The 19,892-nt window shown below is 37.6% G+C and overlaps 1 protein-coding gene across 5 annotated transcripts in view; it reads left to right on the forward strand.

Annotated features, from left to right (window-relative positions):
* The first annotated feature begins 518 nt into the window (after positions 1-518).
* The window catches only part of LOC134361815 (nucleoporin SEH1), a 32,499-nt gene continuing 13,125 nt past the window's right edge, over positions 519-19,892 (forward strand). For all 5 annotated transcript variants that reach the window (XR_010021482.1, XM_063076863.1, XM_063076862.1 and 2 more), the window contains exons 1-5: positions 519-726; positions 4,607-4,657; positions 7,683-7,829; positions 11,716-11,927; positions 17,567-17,665. Coding sequence is in view for 4 of the 5 variants with exons in the window: in XM_063076863.1 (XP_062932933.1) it covers positions 616-726; positions 4,607-4,657; positions 7,683-7,829; positions 11,716-11,927; positions 17,567-17,665 (620 nt within the window). In the remaining variant the exon portion in view is untranslated. The remainder of the gene's footprint in view (positions 727-4,606; positions 4,658-7,682; positions 7,830-11,715; positions 11,928-17,566; positions 17,666-19,892) is intronic.

Below are 19,892 nucleotides of genomic sequence, written 5' to 3' on the forward strand. Positions count from 1 at the left end.
TCTGACTTTTAATATTTATTCAACCTCCACCAATCTTGGTTTTTTATCACCCCAAGCCTGTTCCACCTGTGAAATCTTTCATCAGTTTGGCCACTACTATGGATCCTTTCCTTCTCTCTCCGACCTCCATACACCCTCGCCTTCTCCTTCTCAGCTCCATCCCCCGCGCCTTCACTTTCCAGCTACTGAGCCTGGACTCTTTAGGTCCTCCCTGGCTTCTCCCTGCTCTTTGGAGCAGAGCTCCGTTCCCGAGCACGTGCGCGGTTCCACTTCTCCCCTCGCTCCGCTCCGTGGGCCTATCCAAATGTTGGCTGACACTGATTCAGGGCTGAGGGCTGTGGATGGCATTTTTGACTTTTTCATTTCTCTTAATTTCCACTTCTTCACGACGAGTTCCCCCTACTCCCACTACTGCACAGCTACACCCAGTCTTGCCTAGTAGGCTCCCGCCCGCCACAGTACTCGCAGAGGCGGCGCGGGCGCATGCGCAGTCGCCGGCCTCGCGGGGCCTGCCGGGTCGGGGCGGCGCGGGAGCGCGCGGGCGGCAGGGTCCGGACCTGCGGGCCACGCGCCGCCATCGCCGCCCTCTTCGGAGGCGCGGGCCCGGCGGAAGCCATGTTTGTGGCGCGCAGCATCGCGGCGGACCATAAGGACCTCATCCACGATGTCTCTTTCGACTTCCACGGCCGGCGGATGGCGACCTGCTCCAGCGACCAGAGCGTCAAGGTGCGTGTGGCGCCTTCGGGTGGGCCGAGCCTAGAAGGAGGGGCGTGGGAGGCGGTGCGGGTGACGGGGACTTGCCCGGATTCCGCGGAACGCTTCCGGAAAGGAGGCCTGGAACCCTGGGGCACAGCGGGCAGACCCCAGCCGGCCTACGCCGCCCTCCCGGCCAGCGCATTGTGGGGTCACGGCTGCCCGCGGGACCGCGCTCCCGTGCGCCTGCGAAGGGCAGACGGTCTGGCACGTGCGCGACCGCCGCCGGGTGCTGGGGGGCCTGGGAGCCGATGGTCCGGGGGCGCCTGGGGCCGGCGCGCCAGGGCGCTCGGGCTCTCCTGCTGCCCGCCTGCCGTGGGCTCGTCGCCCCGCGGCGCCTGCCGGTCGCAGGTCTTACGACGCACAAGGTCGACCCCGGCATTTGTGGGGGGACCTGTGGGGAGGCCGCCTTCGTGGGCAGCGTGTCCACGAGTTCTGGTGCCTCACCTGCGTTCCTCACAGTCCTGGGGGGCTGTTCTCTACTTGGGGTCAGATCAGAAGCTCGTTTTGTTTCACGAAGAAGAAAAATACAAACCGTTCACATCCAGTGAAGCCTGTACCTGCTACCTAGACATCGGAGTGTTTGTTCCCTAAAGTTTCTGTGAACGTCTGTAGACTCTTGGACAAGCAGAATTTCTATATGAGGATGATATTTGGGACTTTGGAGTCTCAGAGAAATGTTATAGGGAAATGATAATAGACTTGAAGATGAGAGCTGGAGAATGGATTATGTTCATTCTCTACAACTCCAAAGTAACTGAAGATATGAAGGACAGTTTATCCTTTTTCACATTCAAGTTTGATACCAAAGATCTCTCAAAGATGAAGGTATTATAACAGCAAATTATCCATCGAATAACCGTAGTGTTGTGACTCTTAAAAGGTTTAGTATCATCTTTTAAGAAAATTTGTTTGTTCTTATTGTGATAAGCTGCGTAACCTTTTAAGTGCACAATTCATTGGCATTAAGCACGACGGTCACATGATTGTGCAGCCGTCACCGCTGCGCACCTCCAGAACCTTTTCATCTCGGGTTGGTGAGACCGAAACTGCCCGATAATTCCCTGTGTTGGGCAGCCCCTCCCTGGTAACCTCTATTTTACTTTCTACGAATTTACCTTTTCTAGGTACCATTCATATAAATGGAGTCAGAATATTTGTCCTTTTGTGTCTTTTATTTTTATTTTTATTTTTTTTTTGTCTTTTTCGTGACTGGCACTCAGCCAGTGAATGCACCGGCCATTCCTATATAGGATCCGAACCCGGCGCCCAGCGCCGCACTCTCCCAAGTGCGCCACGGGCTCGGCCCTTTGTGTCTTATTTTACTTAGTGTAATTTCAAGGATTATCCAAATTGTAGCATGTATTAGAACTTCATTTTATTTTAAGGCTGAATAATATTTCATCGTATGGGAAGGAGAGGGAATAGTGAGAGTCTGGTGAATCGACTTAAGATTACAGCTAGATAGGAAAAATAAGTTCGGGTGGTGTGCAGTAGTGCTAGGCATCTATAATTAACAATAATTTATTGTACTCAAATGGCTAGAAGAGAGGAGCTTACATGTTCTCATCACAAAGAAACGAAATATTTTTGTGATGGTGAATTTGCTAGCCACCCTGATTTGATCGTTACATTGTATACACATATTGAAATATAACTGTGGGGCTGGCCGGTTACTCACTTGGGAGAGCATGCTGCTGGTAACACCAAGGTCAAGGTTCAGATCATCTTACCAGCCAGCCCCCAAAACAAAACAACAAACAAAAAAGAAATATAACTCCACCTCATAAATATGCACAATCAACATGTTTCAATTGAAAAATAAACTAAAAAATAGATAGTAAAAGTGAATTAAATAAGTAAATGACCAAGCTGGGGAAGAAAAATTTTGTCGTGTGTATTTACCACATTTCTTGTCCATTCCTCTATCCCCCTTTTGGCTCTTGTGAATAATGCTGTTATGAACATTGGTGTACAAAAATCTGTGCAAGTCCCTGTTTTCCTGTTTGGGGGAAACATTTATCCTATGTAATTGTCATAAATTGGCTGGCATAAATTGTCTACCTATGTTGATTAAATATATATCCAATTTATACTCCGAATGACATCTTGAAATCAGTTTTATTGATGTACAAAGAGGTTTCGTGGGAAGGATGTCTTTACCCAAAGAGTTTTTACCTGAGAATAATAATGAATTATAGTTATTTGTATTAGTATTTAATTTGTTTTTCATTATTTTGCAGCCTCATGTCCATTTCTTTCAGAGTACTTTTCCTTATTGAAGAGCCAGTGTTTATTCACACTCATGTGCACACACACATATTTACATATATGTATATGTTTATTTGTGCAAGTAATATTCTTTTTATTTACAAAGAAAAAATTACTAACAGGTTCATTGCTGTCTTAACACTCATTGTTAATGTTTATTGATTTTTTTCTTTTAATGTTTTAAATAATTGTTCTATAGTAGTGTATATATGTGTAAATTTGCAGCGTTGGCATGCAAAATTTTATTGTATTAATTCCAGTACTGCTGCACTGTCTTAATAATTACCATTCCTAATGGCTTAGTTAATGTCTCTTAACAGGCTATACATTTTTTTCATTATCCACTTAGTATTGGATCTTTTAGCTGATCTTTCAGTTTGTAGATTGTGTCTGTCAGAAATAGTGTTGCAATGAAAATCTTCATTAATTTAGCATTTTATACATTTTGAGTGATTTCCTTATGCTAATTCTAGAAGAGAAATTAGTGAACATTTTAAAAGCTTTTGACAAGAATTGGCAAATTGCTTTTATGTAGGTTGTACCATTTTATACTGTCAGTGAGAACATTGATTTGATAGCATAATTGTGCATGTTGGGCGTTAGCATTACATTTTTTAGCAGGTTAAATTGGCACCTTGTTATTGTAATCTGTATTTTTTGTGGATAGTAAGGTTCAATATTTTGCTTTAACATTCGTTACATATACAGTTGATGCTTGTTATTTGTGGATTCTGTATTTGTGAATTTGCCTACTTCTAAAATTTATTTGTGACCCCAGAGTCAGTACCCATGGTGCTTTTGCAGTCATTCACTACATATGTTGAATGAAGAAAAGTTTGAGTCTCAGGACACATGTTCCTAGCTGAGGTGGAGCAAGGTGACAGTCTGTCTTCTTGTTTTGGCTCGTGCTGTAAACAAGTGTTCTTTTTACAGTCTATTTAGTGCCATGGTTTTTGCATTTTTCGTTCTTTCTTGGTGATTTCACTGTTTAAAATGCTCTCCAAGTTTAGTGCTGTAGGGTTGTGGTGCGGTCTAGTGTTCTTAAACTCAAAAAGGCTGTGGTGTGCCTTAGGAGAAAATACGTGTGTTAGAGAATCTTCCTTCAGGCATGAATTCTAGCACTGTTGGTTGTGAGTTCATTGTTGATGAATCACCAATATATATTAAATAAGGTATCTTTAAACAGAAACATATGTAAGACAAACTATGTATTGATTGATGAAAATGTCAGACCAGAGGCTCACAGGAACCTAACCCTGTATTTCCTCTAGGAGCAATGTTTCAGTGGTCAAGGCAGCTTTATAGAACATAACTACTGCAAATAATAAGACTGTAATTGAAATTGTCTCTATTAACTGTTAGAACTTGGATTCCTGGATCCCTCGGTGCTTGGCCCAGTGACTGACACATTCATGGTTCTCAATAAATACTTGGTTGAGTGAATGAATGTTACGTACTGGTCATATTCTTTTATGAATTTTATGTTCACCTCTTTGCCTGTACATTGATTTAATCTTACGGTTTTTTGTATCAATTTGTAGAAATTGTTTGTATAAAATATCTGCCTTTTATTTTCTCATAGGTCTGGGATAAAAGTGAAAGTGGAGATTGGCATTGTACTGCTAGCTGGAAGGTTAGTATTTATTTTTACAGTGATTTTTTGTGTGTGTGTGTGTGACCGGGAAGGGGATTGCAACCCTTGGTGTGGTGTCGCCCAAGCGCACTGGCCATCCCTATATAGGATCGGAACCCGCAGCCTCGGCACTCTCAGTGCCGCTATGCTCCCAGCGCCGCACTCTCCCGAGTGAGCCACGGGGTCAGCCCTTACAGTGATTTTTTTTAAAAATTGAAATGTTACTATAGGTATTTGGTAGTGTCAGTGACTTGCTGTTCAGCTTTGAGAAGATTATACAATTTATAGTTCTTTTCATGGAAAGATATTTTACATTTTTTCACTATTAAAGTAACAGAAATACATTTCAGGGAATCTGGGAGTAAGAATGTCTATAATTTCACAGCATTCTAACGTGGCTATTCTAGGATTTCAGCATATTCTGCTTATTTCTTTCTCACCTTTTCCTTTATATATTTTTAATAGTTTTATTTCTTGCTTTTTTAAAGAAAATCAAAAACCTTTACTCAGAATTTTTCATACCTTAAAAGTCATAAATTTTAATTTACATTTTTAAACATGCAGTTGTACAGACATCACCACAATCCAGTTTTAGAACACTTCCATCAACTCGGAAATTTTCCTTGTGCCCATTTGTATTTGATCCCTCTTCCTACCCTCAAGCCACAGGCAACCACTGATCGATTTTTTTATAGCTTTTAATCTTTTCTAGAAGTTTTATATAAATGGAATCCTATAATATGTAGTCTTTTGTGTCTGGCTCCTTTCCCTTAGCATATTTTTAAGGTTTATCCATGTTGTATTCCATGTCTGTAGTTTGTTCCTTTGTACTGCTGAGTAGTACATGGTATGGATATGTCACATTTTGTTTCTCCATATGTTTTCATTTCTCTTGGATAGATACCAGGAGTGGAATTTCTAGACTGCGTATGTTTAACTTTCTAAGAAACTGCCAAACTCTTTTCCAAAGTGGCTGTACCATTTTACATTCCCACCAGCTATATATAAGGGTTCCAATTTCTCTATATCCTCATCTGCACTTGATATTATCTAATGTCTTTGTTATAGCCATTTTAGTGGGTGTGAGGTGGTGTCTCATTGGATTTTTATGTGTTTCCTTAATGACTAATGATGGTGATTATCTTTTCACATGCTTATTTGCCACCATTCATATATCTTCTTTGGTGAAGGGTCTATCCAAATTTTTTTGGCCCCCCCCACCTTTTTTAATTGGGGTGAGATTCACATATCATAAAATCAGTTATTTTAAAGTAAGCAATTAAGTGGCATTTACTCCATTCACAATATTGTGTAACTAGCACATCTTTCTAGTTCAAAAACATTTTTATCATTCTGAAGGGAAACCCTTATTTCTTGCTTTTTAGCCTAACAACGTATTTCCTAAGTACTTTCCTATGTCTTTGAAGTCTCTTTATAAACATCCAATAAATATACCTACCATTTTGCTTAACTGAAAATACCATTGATGAACATTTTTGTGCAAATCTTATTCTTTAGTTAGATTCTGTTTTACTGGGAATCTAACAGTTTGTAAAACCTCTCAGCCTTACTGCCTTTTTTACTTGCCCTGTATAAGAATTAAGGTGGAACCCAAAAAACTGGACAAAACAAAGGATACAAAATAAGGGTACATAGTTTACCTATGGTTGGTGACATTGTTACCATGAAGAGGTTATCAGGTTAACAAAGTGTTCTTATGTTGGGGCCGGCCCGTGGCTCACTCGGGAGGAGAGTGTGGTGCTGATAACACCAAGGCCACGGGTTCGGATCCCTATATAGGGATGGCCGATTAGCTCACTGGGTGAGTGTGGTGCTGACAATACCAAGTCAAGGGTTAAGATCCCCTTACCGGTCATCTTTAAAAAAAAAAAAAAAAAAAAAAAAAAGTGTTCTTATGTTGTTGCATGTAAAAAATGTTAGATATACAGAAGAGTGAAACACATTTGTAAATGTAATTGGTGAACTCATGTTTATTTTCAGACAGTATTTTTACTGGGAAGCACCTAGCAAATTCTTTTGATGTTGAAATGCTTTCAGACCTTTTCATCCTTTTTTTTTTTGATGTGGTCAACATGAAGAGGTTGTAGAATAGTAATTGACATTTTTCGTATATAAAGATAATGAGATACTTAGTTTTACATTATTTTCTCAGGATATAAGTGTTTGGGTTTCTCTGTATTTGCTCACTGAATGCCTCTTTTCCTCAAATAGTCCATTGTCTAAGAGCCACTGGTTAGGATCTTCTAAGCATTTGCTGCTGTAGTTTCTATATACTGTTAGGCTTTTGAAGCAGATAATTTTTTTTAAATAGAAGAGTGCTTTTTAAAATTAAGCTATAATTTACATACCATTACGTTCAACCATTTAAAATATACAGTTTAGTGATTTTAAGTTATTCACAAAGTTGTGCAAACATCACTGTTATGTAATTTCAGGACATTTTCATCACTCCAAAAGGAAACCCATTTAGCAGTCACTTCCCATATCTCCCCTTTCCCAGCCGCTGGTAACCACTAATCTACTTTCTTTCTCTATGGACTTTGAAGCAAATAATTTGGATTAATCTGATTTTATTTATTTTGTTAGGTGGATGTTTCCTGTAGAAAGAATTTGCAAGTTAAGAAAAATTGTGGACTCATAGAATGTCTGATTCAAAGCTTGGTTAGGCTAAACTCTGAAGCAGGTCTCCAACTGTTATCCCTGGAAGCAGTCAACTTTATCTGAATGGATTTTTCCTTATTAGTAAAATGTTAGAAGAACTTGATTCTAGAAAGGCTGCAATCCTCAGTATAGAATATCCTCATAAGGTTAAAAAATTCTGGAATTTAACTTTTTATTTAAATACTAAATTGATCAGCTTTCTCCTTTAAAGAAGTAAAAATATCTGTATTCTCTTTCAAGTAAAACCTTTTGTGTGTGAAATGTGAATGAATTCAGTTTCCACCCCCCCCCCCAGAATAAACACGGATATTGAATATATGTTCTTTTTTTTTTAATTCCCCAGACACACAGTGGATCTGTATGGCGTGTGACATGGGCACATCCTGAATTCGGACAGGTTTTGGCTTCCTGTTCTTTTGACCGAACCGCTGCTGTGTGGGAAGAAATAGTAGGAGAATCAAATGATAAACTGCGAGGACAGAGTCACTGGGTGAGATATTTGTTAGTATTCTGAGGGTGGGGAGGAGGAGATGTGAGCAGCCAGGGAGCATTAGTGTCATAACACCGTGCTCTAACTAACATAGCTAACAGGCCAGCTGGAGCATTAGTCCTTCCAAGAATACCTCAGGCACTTGCTAAAATGTTACCATTCCCCTCTATATTTACCAGTTCCACTTTTCTTTTTTCCATATTTTCCTCATACTTGTCTTTTAGTTTTGTCTTGGGCCTGAAGTGGTACTCGGGAGCACCCATGGCATTGTTTAGTTGTAACTTTCATAATGAATCCAGAGTATTTACTTTGTATATGATTTTATATACTATATGTTTTATATGGTATTAATGTATGATTTATTTATTACTTTTTTTTACTTTTTTGCCTTTTTCTTTTTGTCTTGTTTTTTTTGGTTTGTTTTTGGTGGCTGGCTGTACAGGGATCTGAACCCTTGATGTTGGTGTATATGATCATAAGGATATGGTTTTAAAGTACCCTCTCAAATCCTTTAAAAACTTGCTCTGTTTTGTGGTTACTTTTGCTTTCTTACAGAATGCGCTCTCCTTTATCTGCGCCTACTTTAAGCTCTAGCTCTGCCCTCATTGCATGTTTGAGTTTGGGCAAGAACACATGTTGTGTGCTGCTCAACTTCTTCATCTGTGAGTGAGAGAACTGAGCTAGGTGATCTTTAAGACCTTTCCAGTGTTTTCATTTTAAGATTTTATCATCCGTATGCTTGTTCTTTCCCTCTGTAATTAGTTTTTTGTAATAATCATACACATGGTATAAAATCCAAAAGGGACAAAATGGTGCACACAGTGAAAACATCCTCTCCTTCCCTCACCACCTAGGTCTCTCCCTAGTGGCAGCTGCTACTGCACCTTTTTGTGTGTTCTTCCGGAATACACAAAAAAGACATATACAATGTTTTCTTCTCCCCCCTTTTCCTCCCACTTCCCCACTAATGCTTGCATGCTATTGACACTTTTTTCTGATGCATTTTTTAAATTGCTGTAAATATATCTAATATAATATTCACCATTTTATCTATTTATTTATTTTGGCATCAGGCTGGTACTGGGGATAAAAACCATTGACCCTGGTGTTATAACACTGTGCTCTAACCAGCTGAGCTAACCGGCAGACCCCCATTTTAACTATTTCTAAGTGGTGTACTTCAGTGGCATGAATTACATTCACAATGCTGTGTACCCATCACTGTTATCTATACTCAGAAGTCCTCATCATCCCCAACATAAACTCTGTAACATTAAATAATACCTTCCTTTTCCCCCTCCCCATAACCCCTGGTAACCTCTACTGTACTTTGTCTATTAATTTGTCTATTCTAGGTATTTGTATTAAGTGGAATCATACAGTAATTGTCCTTTTGTGACTGACTTATTTCACTAAGCAAAATGTTTTCAAGGTCCATCTATGTTCATATATCATGTTCATGTATCAAGCATACATCAAGTTCATTCCTTTTTTTTTTTTTTTTTTTTTTTTTAAAGATGACTGGTAAGGGGATCTTGACCCTTGACTTGGTGTTGTCAGCACCACGCTCTCCCAAGTGAGCCAACCGGCCATCCCTATATAGGGATCCGAACCCGTGGCCTTGGTGTTATCAGCACCGCACTCTCCCAAGTGAACCACGGGCAGGCCCGAGTTCATTCCTTTTTATGGCTAAATAATACTTCATTGTGTGTATGTATACCACATTTTGCTTATCTGTTCATTTGTAGATGGCCATTTGGGTTGTTTCCACTTTTTGACTATTGTTAGGAACACTATTATAAGCACTGGTGTACAGATACCTGTTTGAAACCCTACTTTCAGTTCTTTTGGATATATACCTAGGAGTGGAATTGCTGGCTAATATGGTGGTTTCATGTTTAACTTTTTGAGGTACTGTCAAACTGTTTTCCACAGAGGCTGTACCATCTTACATTCCCACCAACAATACAGAAGGGTTCCAATTTTTCCACATTTCTGTCAACACATGATATTTTCTGTTTTTTTTGTTATAGCCATCCAGAGGGTATGAAGCGGTATCTCATTGTGGTTTTGATTTGTATTTCCCTAATGATTAACAAGATGGAGTATCTTTTCATGGGGCTGTTGGCCAATTGCTTGTCTTCCTTGAGGAAATGTTCATTCAAGTCCTTTGCCCATTTTTTTATTGGGTTGTTATTTGTTGTTGAGTTGTGGGAGTTCTTTATATATTCTGGATATCGATCCCTTATCAGATACATGATTTGCAAATATTTTCTCTTAGTCTGTGGGTTGTCTTTTTACTCTCTTGATAGTGTGCTTTTGTTTGTTTTTGTTTCCAGCAGCTGGCCAGTACAGGGATCAAACCCTGGACCTTGGTGTTATCAGCACTATGCTGTAACCAGCTGAGCTAACTGGCCAGCCCTGTAGTGTCCTTTGATGCACAAAATTTTTAAGTTTTGATGAAGTCCAGTTTATTTATTTTTTCTTCCGTTTCCTGTGCTTTTGGGATCATATCCAAGAAATCATTGTCAAATTTAATGTCGTGAAGACTTTCCCTAAGGTTTTCTTCAAGCGTTTTATAGTTTTAGTTCTTAGTTTAGGTTTTTGATCCATTTTGAGTTAATTTTTGTATATGGTGTAAGGTGAAGGTCCAAATTCATTCATTTGCATGTGCATATCCAGCTTTCTCAGCACCATTTGATGAAAAGACTGTCCTTCCCCCATTGAATAGTCTTGGCACCCTTGTTGAAAATTAATTGACCATACATGGAGGATTTATTTCTAGACTATTCTATTCTATTGGTTTCCTTATGCCAATACCACACTATTTTAATTACTGTAGCTTTCTAGCTTGAATGCTATTCATACTATTTTACAACTCTTTTCTTACAGGGGGAGGAGTTGGTCTGATTGCCTTTGCACCGGGGCCTCCCTAAGGCAAACAGCTGCTTAAGGAGAGAAGGGAAATGTATAAATTAGAAGGAATTTTTCTGGCTTCAGTCTGAGGTGTATCAGTTTAGCCTACTATAGGGTGGGTTTAGGAGTGGTGGCATATAAGGAGTTTTTCTTCTAATTTTAAGATATTTATTGTATTAGTTAAATTAATTAGTTAAGTTAATACATTTATTTTTTTCAACATTTGTGTTGATGTTACTTATTCAGTGGTGTTTGTAGAAAAAAAGTTTGCTAAGATATTTGATGTTTATGTGATATTGGTCTTTTAATATTGAAACTCCTTGAGAAGTATTTTGGTAACCACAGGTGGTAAACTGTTGATTTTTAAATTGTATTGACATTTTCAGTCAAATATCGTCCTATCTGGGTACCAGAAAATAGCTTTTAAATGTGATGCTGGACTTCTATGATCATCACAATGCCAGCTTCCTACCATTCACTATTAAACACCTTCACTTAAAGGTCAATAGTGGTGGTCTAAGTAGGATTAGTTAACATTTTATGCTTAAAAGAAGTTGCATGCCTTCCGTTTGCTGTTAAAGGATTTAAATAAGTTTAATTTACTGCTTGCAGTATGCTTTGTGTGACAAAACTACCAAAATGAAAATTCTAACATTTTCTGGTTTTGTGACCAGTCTACTTGAGAGATTACTTACATAATAAAGTTTAGGCTTTCTCAGGTAGACTTTCTTCTACTTTAAAGGAGTAGTTAATTATAGCTCACTAGTTTGTTAGCAGTTGCCAGCTGTGTGCAGTATTCTGCCATGTGCTTTGTAGGAAATTGAGGCTCAGACAGATTTTAAATAATTTATTCAGGATTATGTACCAGTAACTGGCAGAGGAGTTTCTGTGTGGTTCTAGAGCCTGTGCTCTTTCACTCTACCATGCTTTGTTTTTGTATGTGATGTAATCATTAACATTTTTTTTTCAGGTTAAAAGGACAACTCTAGTGGATAGCAGAACTTCTGTTACTGATGTGAAATTTGCTCCCAAGCATATGGGTCTTATGTTAGCAACCTGTTCAGCAGATGGTATAGTAAGAATATATGAGGCACCAGATGTTATGAATCTCAGCCAGTGGTCTCTGCAGCATGAGATCTCATGTAAGCTAAGCTGTAGTTGTATTTCTTGGAACCCTTCAAGGTAAGCTTATATATCAAACTTCTGATAATATAATCCTAGTAAAACAAGCTAGTAACTTTTAGGCTAAGAATTTGATGGTTTCTTTTCTCAAAAATATATAGATATGTAGAGTAAAAAAAAGATACGTAGAATAAAAATTCTCCCTTTTCCACCCTGTCATGTCTTTTGTCTTCCTATTTCCACTCCATAGAGGAAGCCAAGCATTGTAAATATTTTGGTGTGAACCTTCTGTGTTCTGTGCATATATAAATAAATATTTAATGTATTCATAAACACATATATGTGCAAATACACCCAGATATATACAAACAGGTAGAGGTAGACACAAAACACAGAGATATGTATAAACACACATATTTTCCTTACTTACAATTTGTTTTTTTCACTTACACATACATTGTAATCACTTACAAATCCATATCTTAGTATCTCTAGCCCCACCTCATTTTTTTAACTGCTATATAGAGTGTGATTGTATGAATATACCATAGTTGTTTTTTATTAAACCATGGGGATCTGAACCCTTGACCTTGGTATTATCAGCACCACACTCTAACCAACTGAGCTAACTGGCCAGCTCCTTTATTAAACTATTTTTTAAAAATTATAAGAATCGCTTGGTAAAGAAAAAAATTCAAATAATCCAGAAGAATATAAAATGAAAGGTAAAAGTTCTCTTACCCTCTCAAAACAAATGCTGTTAGTAGTTCTATTTTTAGACTTTAATTCTGGTGGTCACGATTTTATTTTATTTATTTTATTTTTAAATTAAATTTGATTTAATTTAATTTTACCTTTTAATTTTACTTTATTTTCTTCTATTTTACGGCTGCCTGGTACAGGGATTGAACCCTGGACTTTGGTGTTATCAGTACCATGCTCTAACCAACTGAGCTAACTGGCCAGATCCTATTATATTTTTAAATGATTTATTTATACCTCTGGTTCTTGCTATGTTGTCTTTAAACAGTATTCATACTCATTGAAATGAAAGATGAATATAATGTATTTATAAAACTTTGTACCTCCCAAGATATTACTAGATAGATATTTGTGGTAATGTTGATAGTTGTTTTAGTTATGTTGAAAATTATTATAATTTTAAGTAATATATTTATATCTCCACTTACAGATTTATCAATTTTTCGACTATATATTGACCCTCCTTTTTCCTGAAAAACGAGGAAATAGCTTATTTTGCTTCTACTTCACATTGATCCTTCCATTTCCTAATTTTGATGATGTTGCTTGCATACTGGCAAGATTCATGATATTTATGTTACATTTCTGTAAACATGTAATACATATATAAGTATTTTTGCCTTCTGACTACAAGTTGATTCTAAAAATTAAGAAGCAGCCAGATTTACATTATTAGATTCTGTAAATATACATTGTTGGTGCAAGTATTATCTATTTCATGAAAACTTTGTTGTTTATGCAGAATAATTTGATGTTACCTTCTGATAGATGCTCTGTTTTCTTTCTTGGTTCTTTTACTTCTGGCTTATACTTAGCTGTCACAAGTTTCATGTTCTTTTTTAATTTTTATTTTATTGAAAAAAACTGATTATTCATATTCGTGGGGTGTTACATATCAGTACCTGTGTACAATGTGTGATGATAATCATGTTGTCCTTAATATTTTTTTTATTTCAGTGACACACTCTACAAGTAATTTTTTTCCGTATGGGATGGATGGCGAACTTTGAATTCTAGCATACCTGAACATGTTTTAATTTTAGCCCAGGCTTAATGGATAGTTTGTCTAGTTTTAGAGTTCTAAGTACAAAGTGAGTTCTAACTTCAAAGATATTGTTCTTGTATCTTTTTAACTTTGGGTTATGTTAATGAGAAGTCTGAGGTTGGTCTAATGCTGGTTCTTTTGCCAGGTAGCTTGTTCTTTCTGAAAGGTTTTAGAATTTTGTCTCATCACTTTGAGTTCTGTTCCAAGTATATGCTCCTAGTTTATGTTTGTCATTTTGACACTTTTTATGATGGCTTTTGATAGTTGATGTAACTGAATTATAATGTAGCCCCATCTATCAGTCTTTCCTTTATTGTTAGCATGCTTTTTGTGTTTTATTTTTTGAGCGATTTTTCCCCTCCTTGACGCTGTCAAGTGTATTCTGAAAGGTTTTTGGTTTTGCCTTTCACATTTAGGCAATTAAGCCTTCTGGAATTGCTTTGTATGGTTTGGTAGAAAAATTCCTAGATTTAGATTTAACCAGGATGTTTCTATGGTCTTTTTTTGTGTTTTTTTAATTTTTTTAAGTTTTTCTTATTAGGGAAAATTTCAGATCCACCAAAAGTAAATAGCAGAAGTACAATGGACAGACCCTCACATATCCATCACTCACTTATATCAAGTCAAAGTTACTTGTTTCATCTCTACAAGTATCCTCATTTACCTCCCTCCAAAAAAACAACAAACAAACAAAAAACAAAACCTGGATTATTCTGAAACAGATCCAGATATATATGATTACATGTTGATCTTTTTTGATAAGTTTTGGTTGGCACTTACTAATCTCTTTCAAAATGAAGGTTCTTGTCTCAAATTGGGGATATTCAATGATTTTTTGATAACTTCTATCATCTCTATTCTGTCTTTCTGAAACTCATATTTGATTATTTCTAGATTTACTTTCCTTTTTGTTCCCCCTAGATTTACTTTCCAGTTCTTTAAAATTGTTTGGAGATTTACTACTTTGTCTCCCAGATCTCCAGCTTGTTTTCCAGATATACATTTTATCCCATCATTGAATTTTGGGGTGAATGTCAGTCATTTTTAATTGTTAAGAAGTCTTCTTCTCTGATTACTCCTTTTTTATACAAATCAGTTTCTGTTACATGGATACAATATTTCCCTGAGGATTCTAATTAAAATTTATTTCCATTTTTTTCCCAGAATTACAATCAGTTCTCATAATTTGTAGTAGTCATGTTCTATACAGTTGATGTGGACACCGAATTAGCTAATACTGCATACTGAATTGCTCCTTAGGGAATACAATGTTAGGTGCCCCATTACAACATTTTCATCAACTGAATATAATGCATAACCTTGTTTTTTGTTTCTGTTTAAGGACAACTTATCTAGTATATGAGGGTACTTCAGAAAGTACATGGAAAGATTATTATCTTTTATTCTACTTTTCCACAAACTTTTTGAAGTTCCCTCGTATATTGTCGATTCATTAACATTGAATTTATGGCCAGTAGCGCTATAACTCATGCCTGAGCAGAGCTTTTGAACACATACTTTCTCCGTAAGGCACATCACAGTCTTGTGCTGAGGAATACACATGAGAGTATTTCCACGCTATGCTCGGGGCCATTTTAAATGGCAAAATCACCAACAAAAAGCACAAAATGGGAAAAGTGTGGCACTAAGTAGAGTGTGAAGTGGGCCCTTACTCATAGTATGAGAGCTGAGGGTAAAGGACGGGCGTCACTGTGTCACCTTGGCTGGCAACGTGCACATCAGGAAACTCAGTGTTTTTGCAGAGCTGCTCTGTGCATGGTGGTAAATGACCATGAAAGCCTGCAAGTGTTAGGTTTTATACTTACAAATAAATTTTAGGCCACTTTACAAATACAGAATCTGTAAATAATGAGGATCAGCTGTATCTCTTTTCTCGAAGATCAGTTGTTCTTTCTGTATACCCTGGTCTTTATCTTCTGTGCCCCTTGTTTTCCTTAAATGTCTGTCAGTCTTTGATTATCTATTTATATTTATGAACAAGGGACTATTATGGCTAGTAGAGAAAACTGGTGTTGGTTTTTCTTCTTGTTAGGTGCTCTATCGTCTTAACAGTTCACTCTGTTAACTAGGAAGGCTGACTGAGTTTGGTCCATGTAGGTGGAGGGGCTGACAGGAGGCTTTCTTGTGGAGTTTGTGTATCCAGAGCAGTCTAGCAGGCTGGGTACCATATTGCCAAAGTAAGGAGGACTTTGCTTTGGGGATAGAACACTTCAGTGTATTTTGTTCCTCTTTGCCTCTCTCCCTGCCAGTTTTGGAGCATGTACTGCTTTATTTCTAATTCTAACCATCTCACTAGGATCCTTCTCAGACTGTTTAACCTAGAGCAGGGTCAGCTGCTAGCTGTCCCTTGTTTCCTGAATTCTGTTATTTAAATAGATTACTTTGTAATAGCCCTATGACTCACTTCTTTTCTTTGCATTTATTAATTGGAGGTTGGAGTTTCTGGAATTTTCTATCACTGATGGTGATGTGGACCACTTTTGCCTTTGCATTTTCTCTCTCATTCAGATCTCCTCCTGTTTCCTATCTTCCTGTGATTCCTCTAAAAATCTTGATGTCTGATGGCACACTTTCTTGACTTTTAGCACTGTTATGGTGTTATTTTTTCATCATTTCAGTGGAACCTTAGGAGGGAGGAGAAGGAGATACAGGTGACCTGTTTACATTATTTAGTCAGAAAGCTAGATGGTTTTTCTCACTGTGTAGTTGTGAATTATATTTAGAAAGTGGTTTAAATGTGAACATCTTGTTTCTGGTTGTACAAATGAAGTAATCCTCAATTCAGGTTGTTATCTGAACATTTCATAATTTGATTTAAAGATGTTTTTAAAAAATTTATGTTTTTAAAATTTTTATGTTTTAAGTAATTTTAGAATGTTACTATAAATATACTTTTGATCCTCATTTAAATATCTAATATAGTAAAATCAAAACATTTGTAGTACATTGAAAAAAGAAAGTGTGTGAGATATGGAAACTACTGTGGGATTTACATCTATCTGAGTGGCCAGCAGTTATTATAAATGACTTGTAATTTTATCTTATTACTGTGGCACTTTACAGTTTGCCTGGTAATTTTCTTAATTAGATGATTTGATCTAATTACCTAATTACCTAAAGCTTTAGAAATAAAGAACTGAAACTTCTTTTTTCAATTACCACGTTTTGTTTTTAGCATTAAGGGTTAGTAGAACATAATATCAAGGTCAAAGGTTAAGCAAGAGTGACATGTTCACAGAGCTATTACTTAATCTGGATGAGGGAGGAAAAGAAAATCAATGTCTAGGTAATTAGGTATAGAAATGAAAAAGTCATTTAACTTATAGTGTACTTCAGTAGAACCATTCTCTTATTGTTTATCTTTAGCCTTTTGCAAAATGAGGTTAACTGCAAATGAATAACATATGGAGAGCAGGACTTCCTGAGGGGTAGTCTTTCTCCATCTGAGTTTCTTCTTTTTGTATAAAGCTCTTAAAACATTTTTGTCATGAAGTTGGTTACAATCAGGTTATTTTTTGTTTCGTAGTTAGTGACTAAATCTTTCAGGAGGAAAAATTGGTAAGACCTCTCAGGTGTCTTTTTTTAATGTATTGAATACTTGAAACCTTTTCTTTTGGGAAAAGAACTCCTTTCTATCTAAGACATAAGAAAATGTTAAAAACAATCCAGAAGGATGGTATCCTCAGTTCTGTGTGTAACATTCTCAAGCAGGCACACTTGCAAGGTGTAGCTGTGTCAGGTGTATGACAGAGATCTAGTAGGGACAGGCTGACAGGTTGTCTGTCTGCTTGACTCCAGTTTTTTAATTCTCTGAATTAAATGTGTATTAACTTTATCATTACATAAACTACTTCTTACTCTTCATTTCCAGCTCTCGTGCTCATTCCCCCATGATAGCTGTAGGAAGTGATGACAGTAGTCCAAGTGCGATGGCCAAGGTTCAAATTTTCGAATATAATGAGAACACCAGGTCAGTACTGCTTCTTTATTCATTAACTGAATTGTGCATCATTCATTACATGTTTACTGATTTCCTATGATATGCCAGGTTCTGTGCTAGACTCTGATAATTTAGGGCTGATTGATAAAGAGGAACAGATAATTGATATCCCAGAGTCAATTTGCAGGGAAAACAAAAAATAATAGTAAAAAGGTTGATGAATTTTATGATCTAGGAGAATTAGTGTTGAAGAGTTTATACCTGGGAGGACCTCATCTAGTTTTGGGGCCAAGGAGGTTCACCTAGAAGAAGATCTATAGGATAAGAAGTTGGCAAGACAAAGAGGGCAGAAGCACTCCAGGTGGACAAGATGTACCAACCTGTTTCTACTGTGTTTGGAAGAAAGTAGGCAGAAGGGAGTGTGGTGAGAAACAGGCAAGACTCATATCTGCAAGACCTAGCATCCGTCGTTTTGATTTTATCTTACAGGTAATGTGAGCGGGGAATGATAGGATCAGAGAGTGTTTTAACTCTTCCATAGGTATGGAAAGTGTGTTGGGAGAGAATATGAGTAGATTCAGTGCAACAGTGTTGGTGAAATAGTCCAGGTGGGAAATTATAGTGGCTGTGGAATAGAATAGTGCCTGTGGGGATGGAGAGAAGTGAAAAATTTGAGAATAATTTAAGATGTACTATCAATAGGATCTGATGATTGATTAGACATGGGAGGTGAGGGGGAAGGGAAAGGGATCAAGATGATTCCAAGGTTCTGACTTAACAGTTCGATGGATAGTGTGTAATTTCTAGAGAAACAGGGTAGACTTCGGTAGAGTGTGGTAGCACGTGACGATAAATTAATTTTGGTCATGTTGAGATATGATATCTGTAAACTCTGAGAAGGCATAAGCCCTGTGTCAGATATACAGACGGTCCCTGAGTTAGGATGGTTCAACTTAACGATTTTCCAACTTTCCAGTGGTGGGAAACCATCACAATTTTGTCGTAATGTACAGTATTCAGTAAATTATCTGAGATATTGAACACTTTATTATAAAATAGGCTTTGCATTAGACAGTTTTGCCCAACTGTAAGTGTTTTGAGTACATTTAAGGTAGGCTAGGCTAAGCTATGATGTTTGGTAGGTTAGGTGCATTAAATGCATTTTGGACTTAGATATTTTCAACTTACAATGGGTTTTATTGGTACGTAACCCCATTGCAAATCGAGGATCATCTGTACTCAGTCTTATGGAGGAAGGAGCATCAGATGATCAGGTGGGCTTCATAGGTGCTAGACAAAATTCTTGGGTCTAGAAGGCAGGCCTTGCAAGAAGCAGAAGAGACGAACTGGTATAATTCCCATGGACTCTTGTATTAGTCTGGTTCTGTTGCTTATGACGAAACACCTGGAACTGGGTGATTTATAAAGAATATTTATTGCTTACAGTTTCTGAGGCTGGGATGTCCAAAGTCCATCTGGTGGTGGCGGCAACAGTGACCCAGAGGTCTCACATTGCAAGATGTTGGAAGCAGAGAGAGCAGAGCAGAGCAGAGAGAGACAGACTCTCTTCTTCTTTTAAAGCCCTCAGAACCATGCCCTTGACCACCATTTTTAATCCCTTCACTCCTGCATGTTCCTACAGTCCAATCACCTCTTTAAGGCTCTATCTTTCAATTACCGTAATAGGATTTCCCACCCTCTTAACAGTCAGAGTGGGGACTAAGTTTCTAATACACGAAACTTGATGGACACAGTTCAAGCTTCAAAGAGTTTTGAGGGGACATAATTCAATCCACTACAGCTCTGCAATTCAGAATATTACCACTTTGGTTTCTGAGGGGCTGTTATATCTTCTACCTTCCTAGGTTCTTGACTTCTTCTGAGAGGCTCTGTCTAAAATTGTGCTGTTTTATAGAACTCGCTGGGGTGGTGGAAATGGTCTGTATCTGTGCCATGTAATGCAGTGGCCATTAGCTGCATGCAGCTATTGAAACTCAAAATGTGGCTGATATAACTGAGGAACTGAATTTGTTAATTTTTATTAATTTAAATTTAAATAGACACATGTGGCTAGTGGCTACTATATTTGCCAGCATACTTCTAGAATTTAAGAACCTTCCTCTAGACCTCTTTGAGATTTTCATAGCCTTTTTAGCTATTAAAGTTATGAATCACATTGGTAGCACATTTTAAAGAGGCTTCATGAAGAATTAGTATTTTTAAAGTAATTTTCAATCTTAGGTGAACAGAATGAATA

Source organism: Cynocephalus volans, chromosome 13 (assembly GCF_027409185.1).
Source record: "Cynocephalus volans isolate mCynVol1 chromosome 13, mCynVol1.pri, whole genome shotgun sequence".
Taxonomy (NCBI): Eukaryota; Metazoa; Chordata; class Mammalia; order Dermoptera; family Cynocephalidae; genus Cynocephalus; species Cynocephalus volans.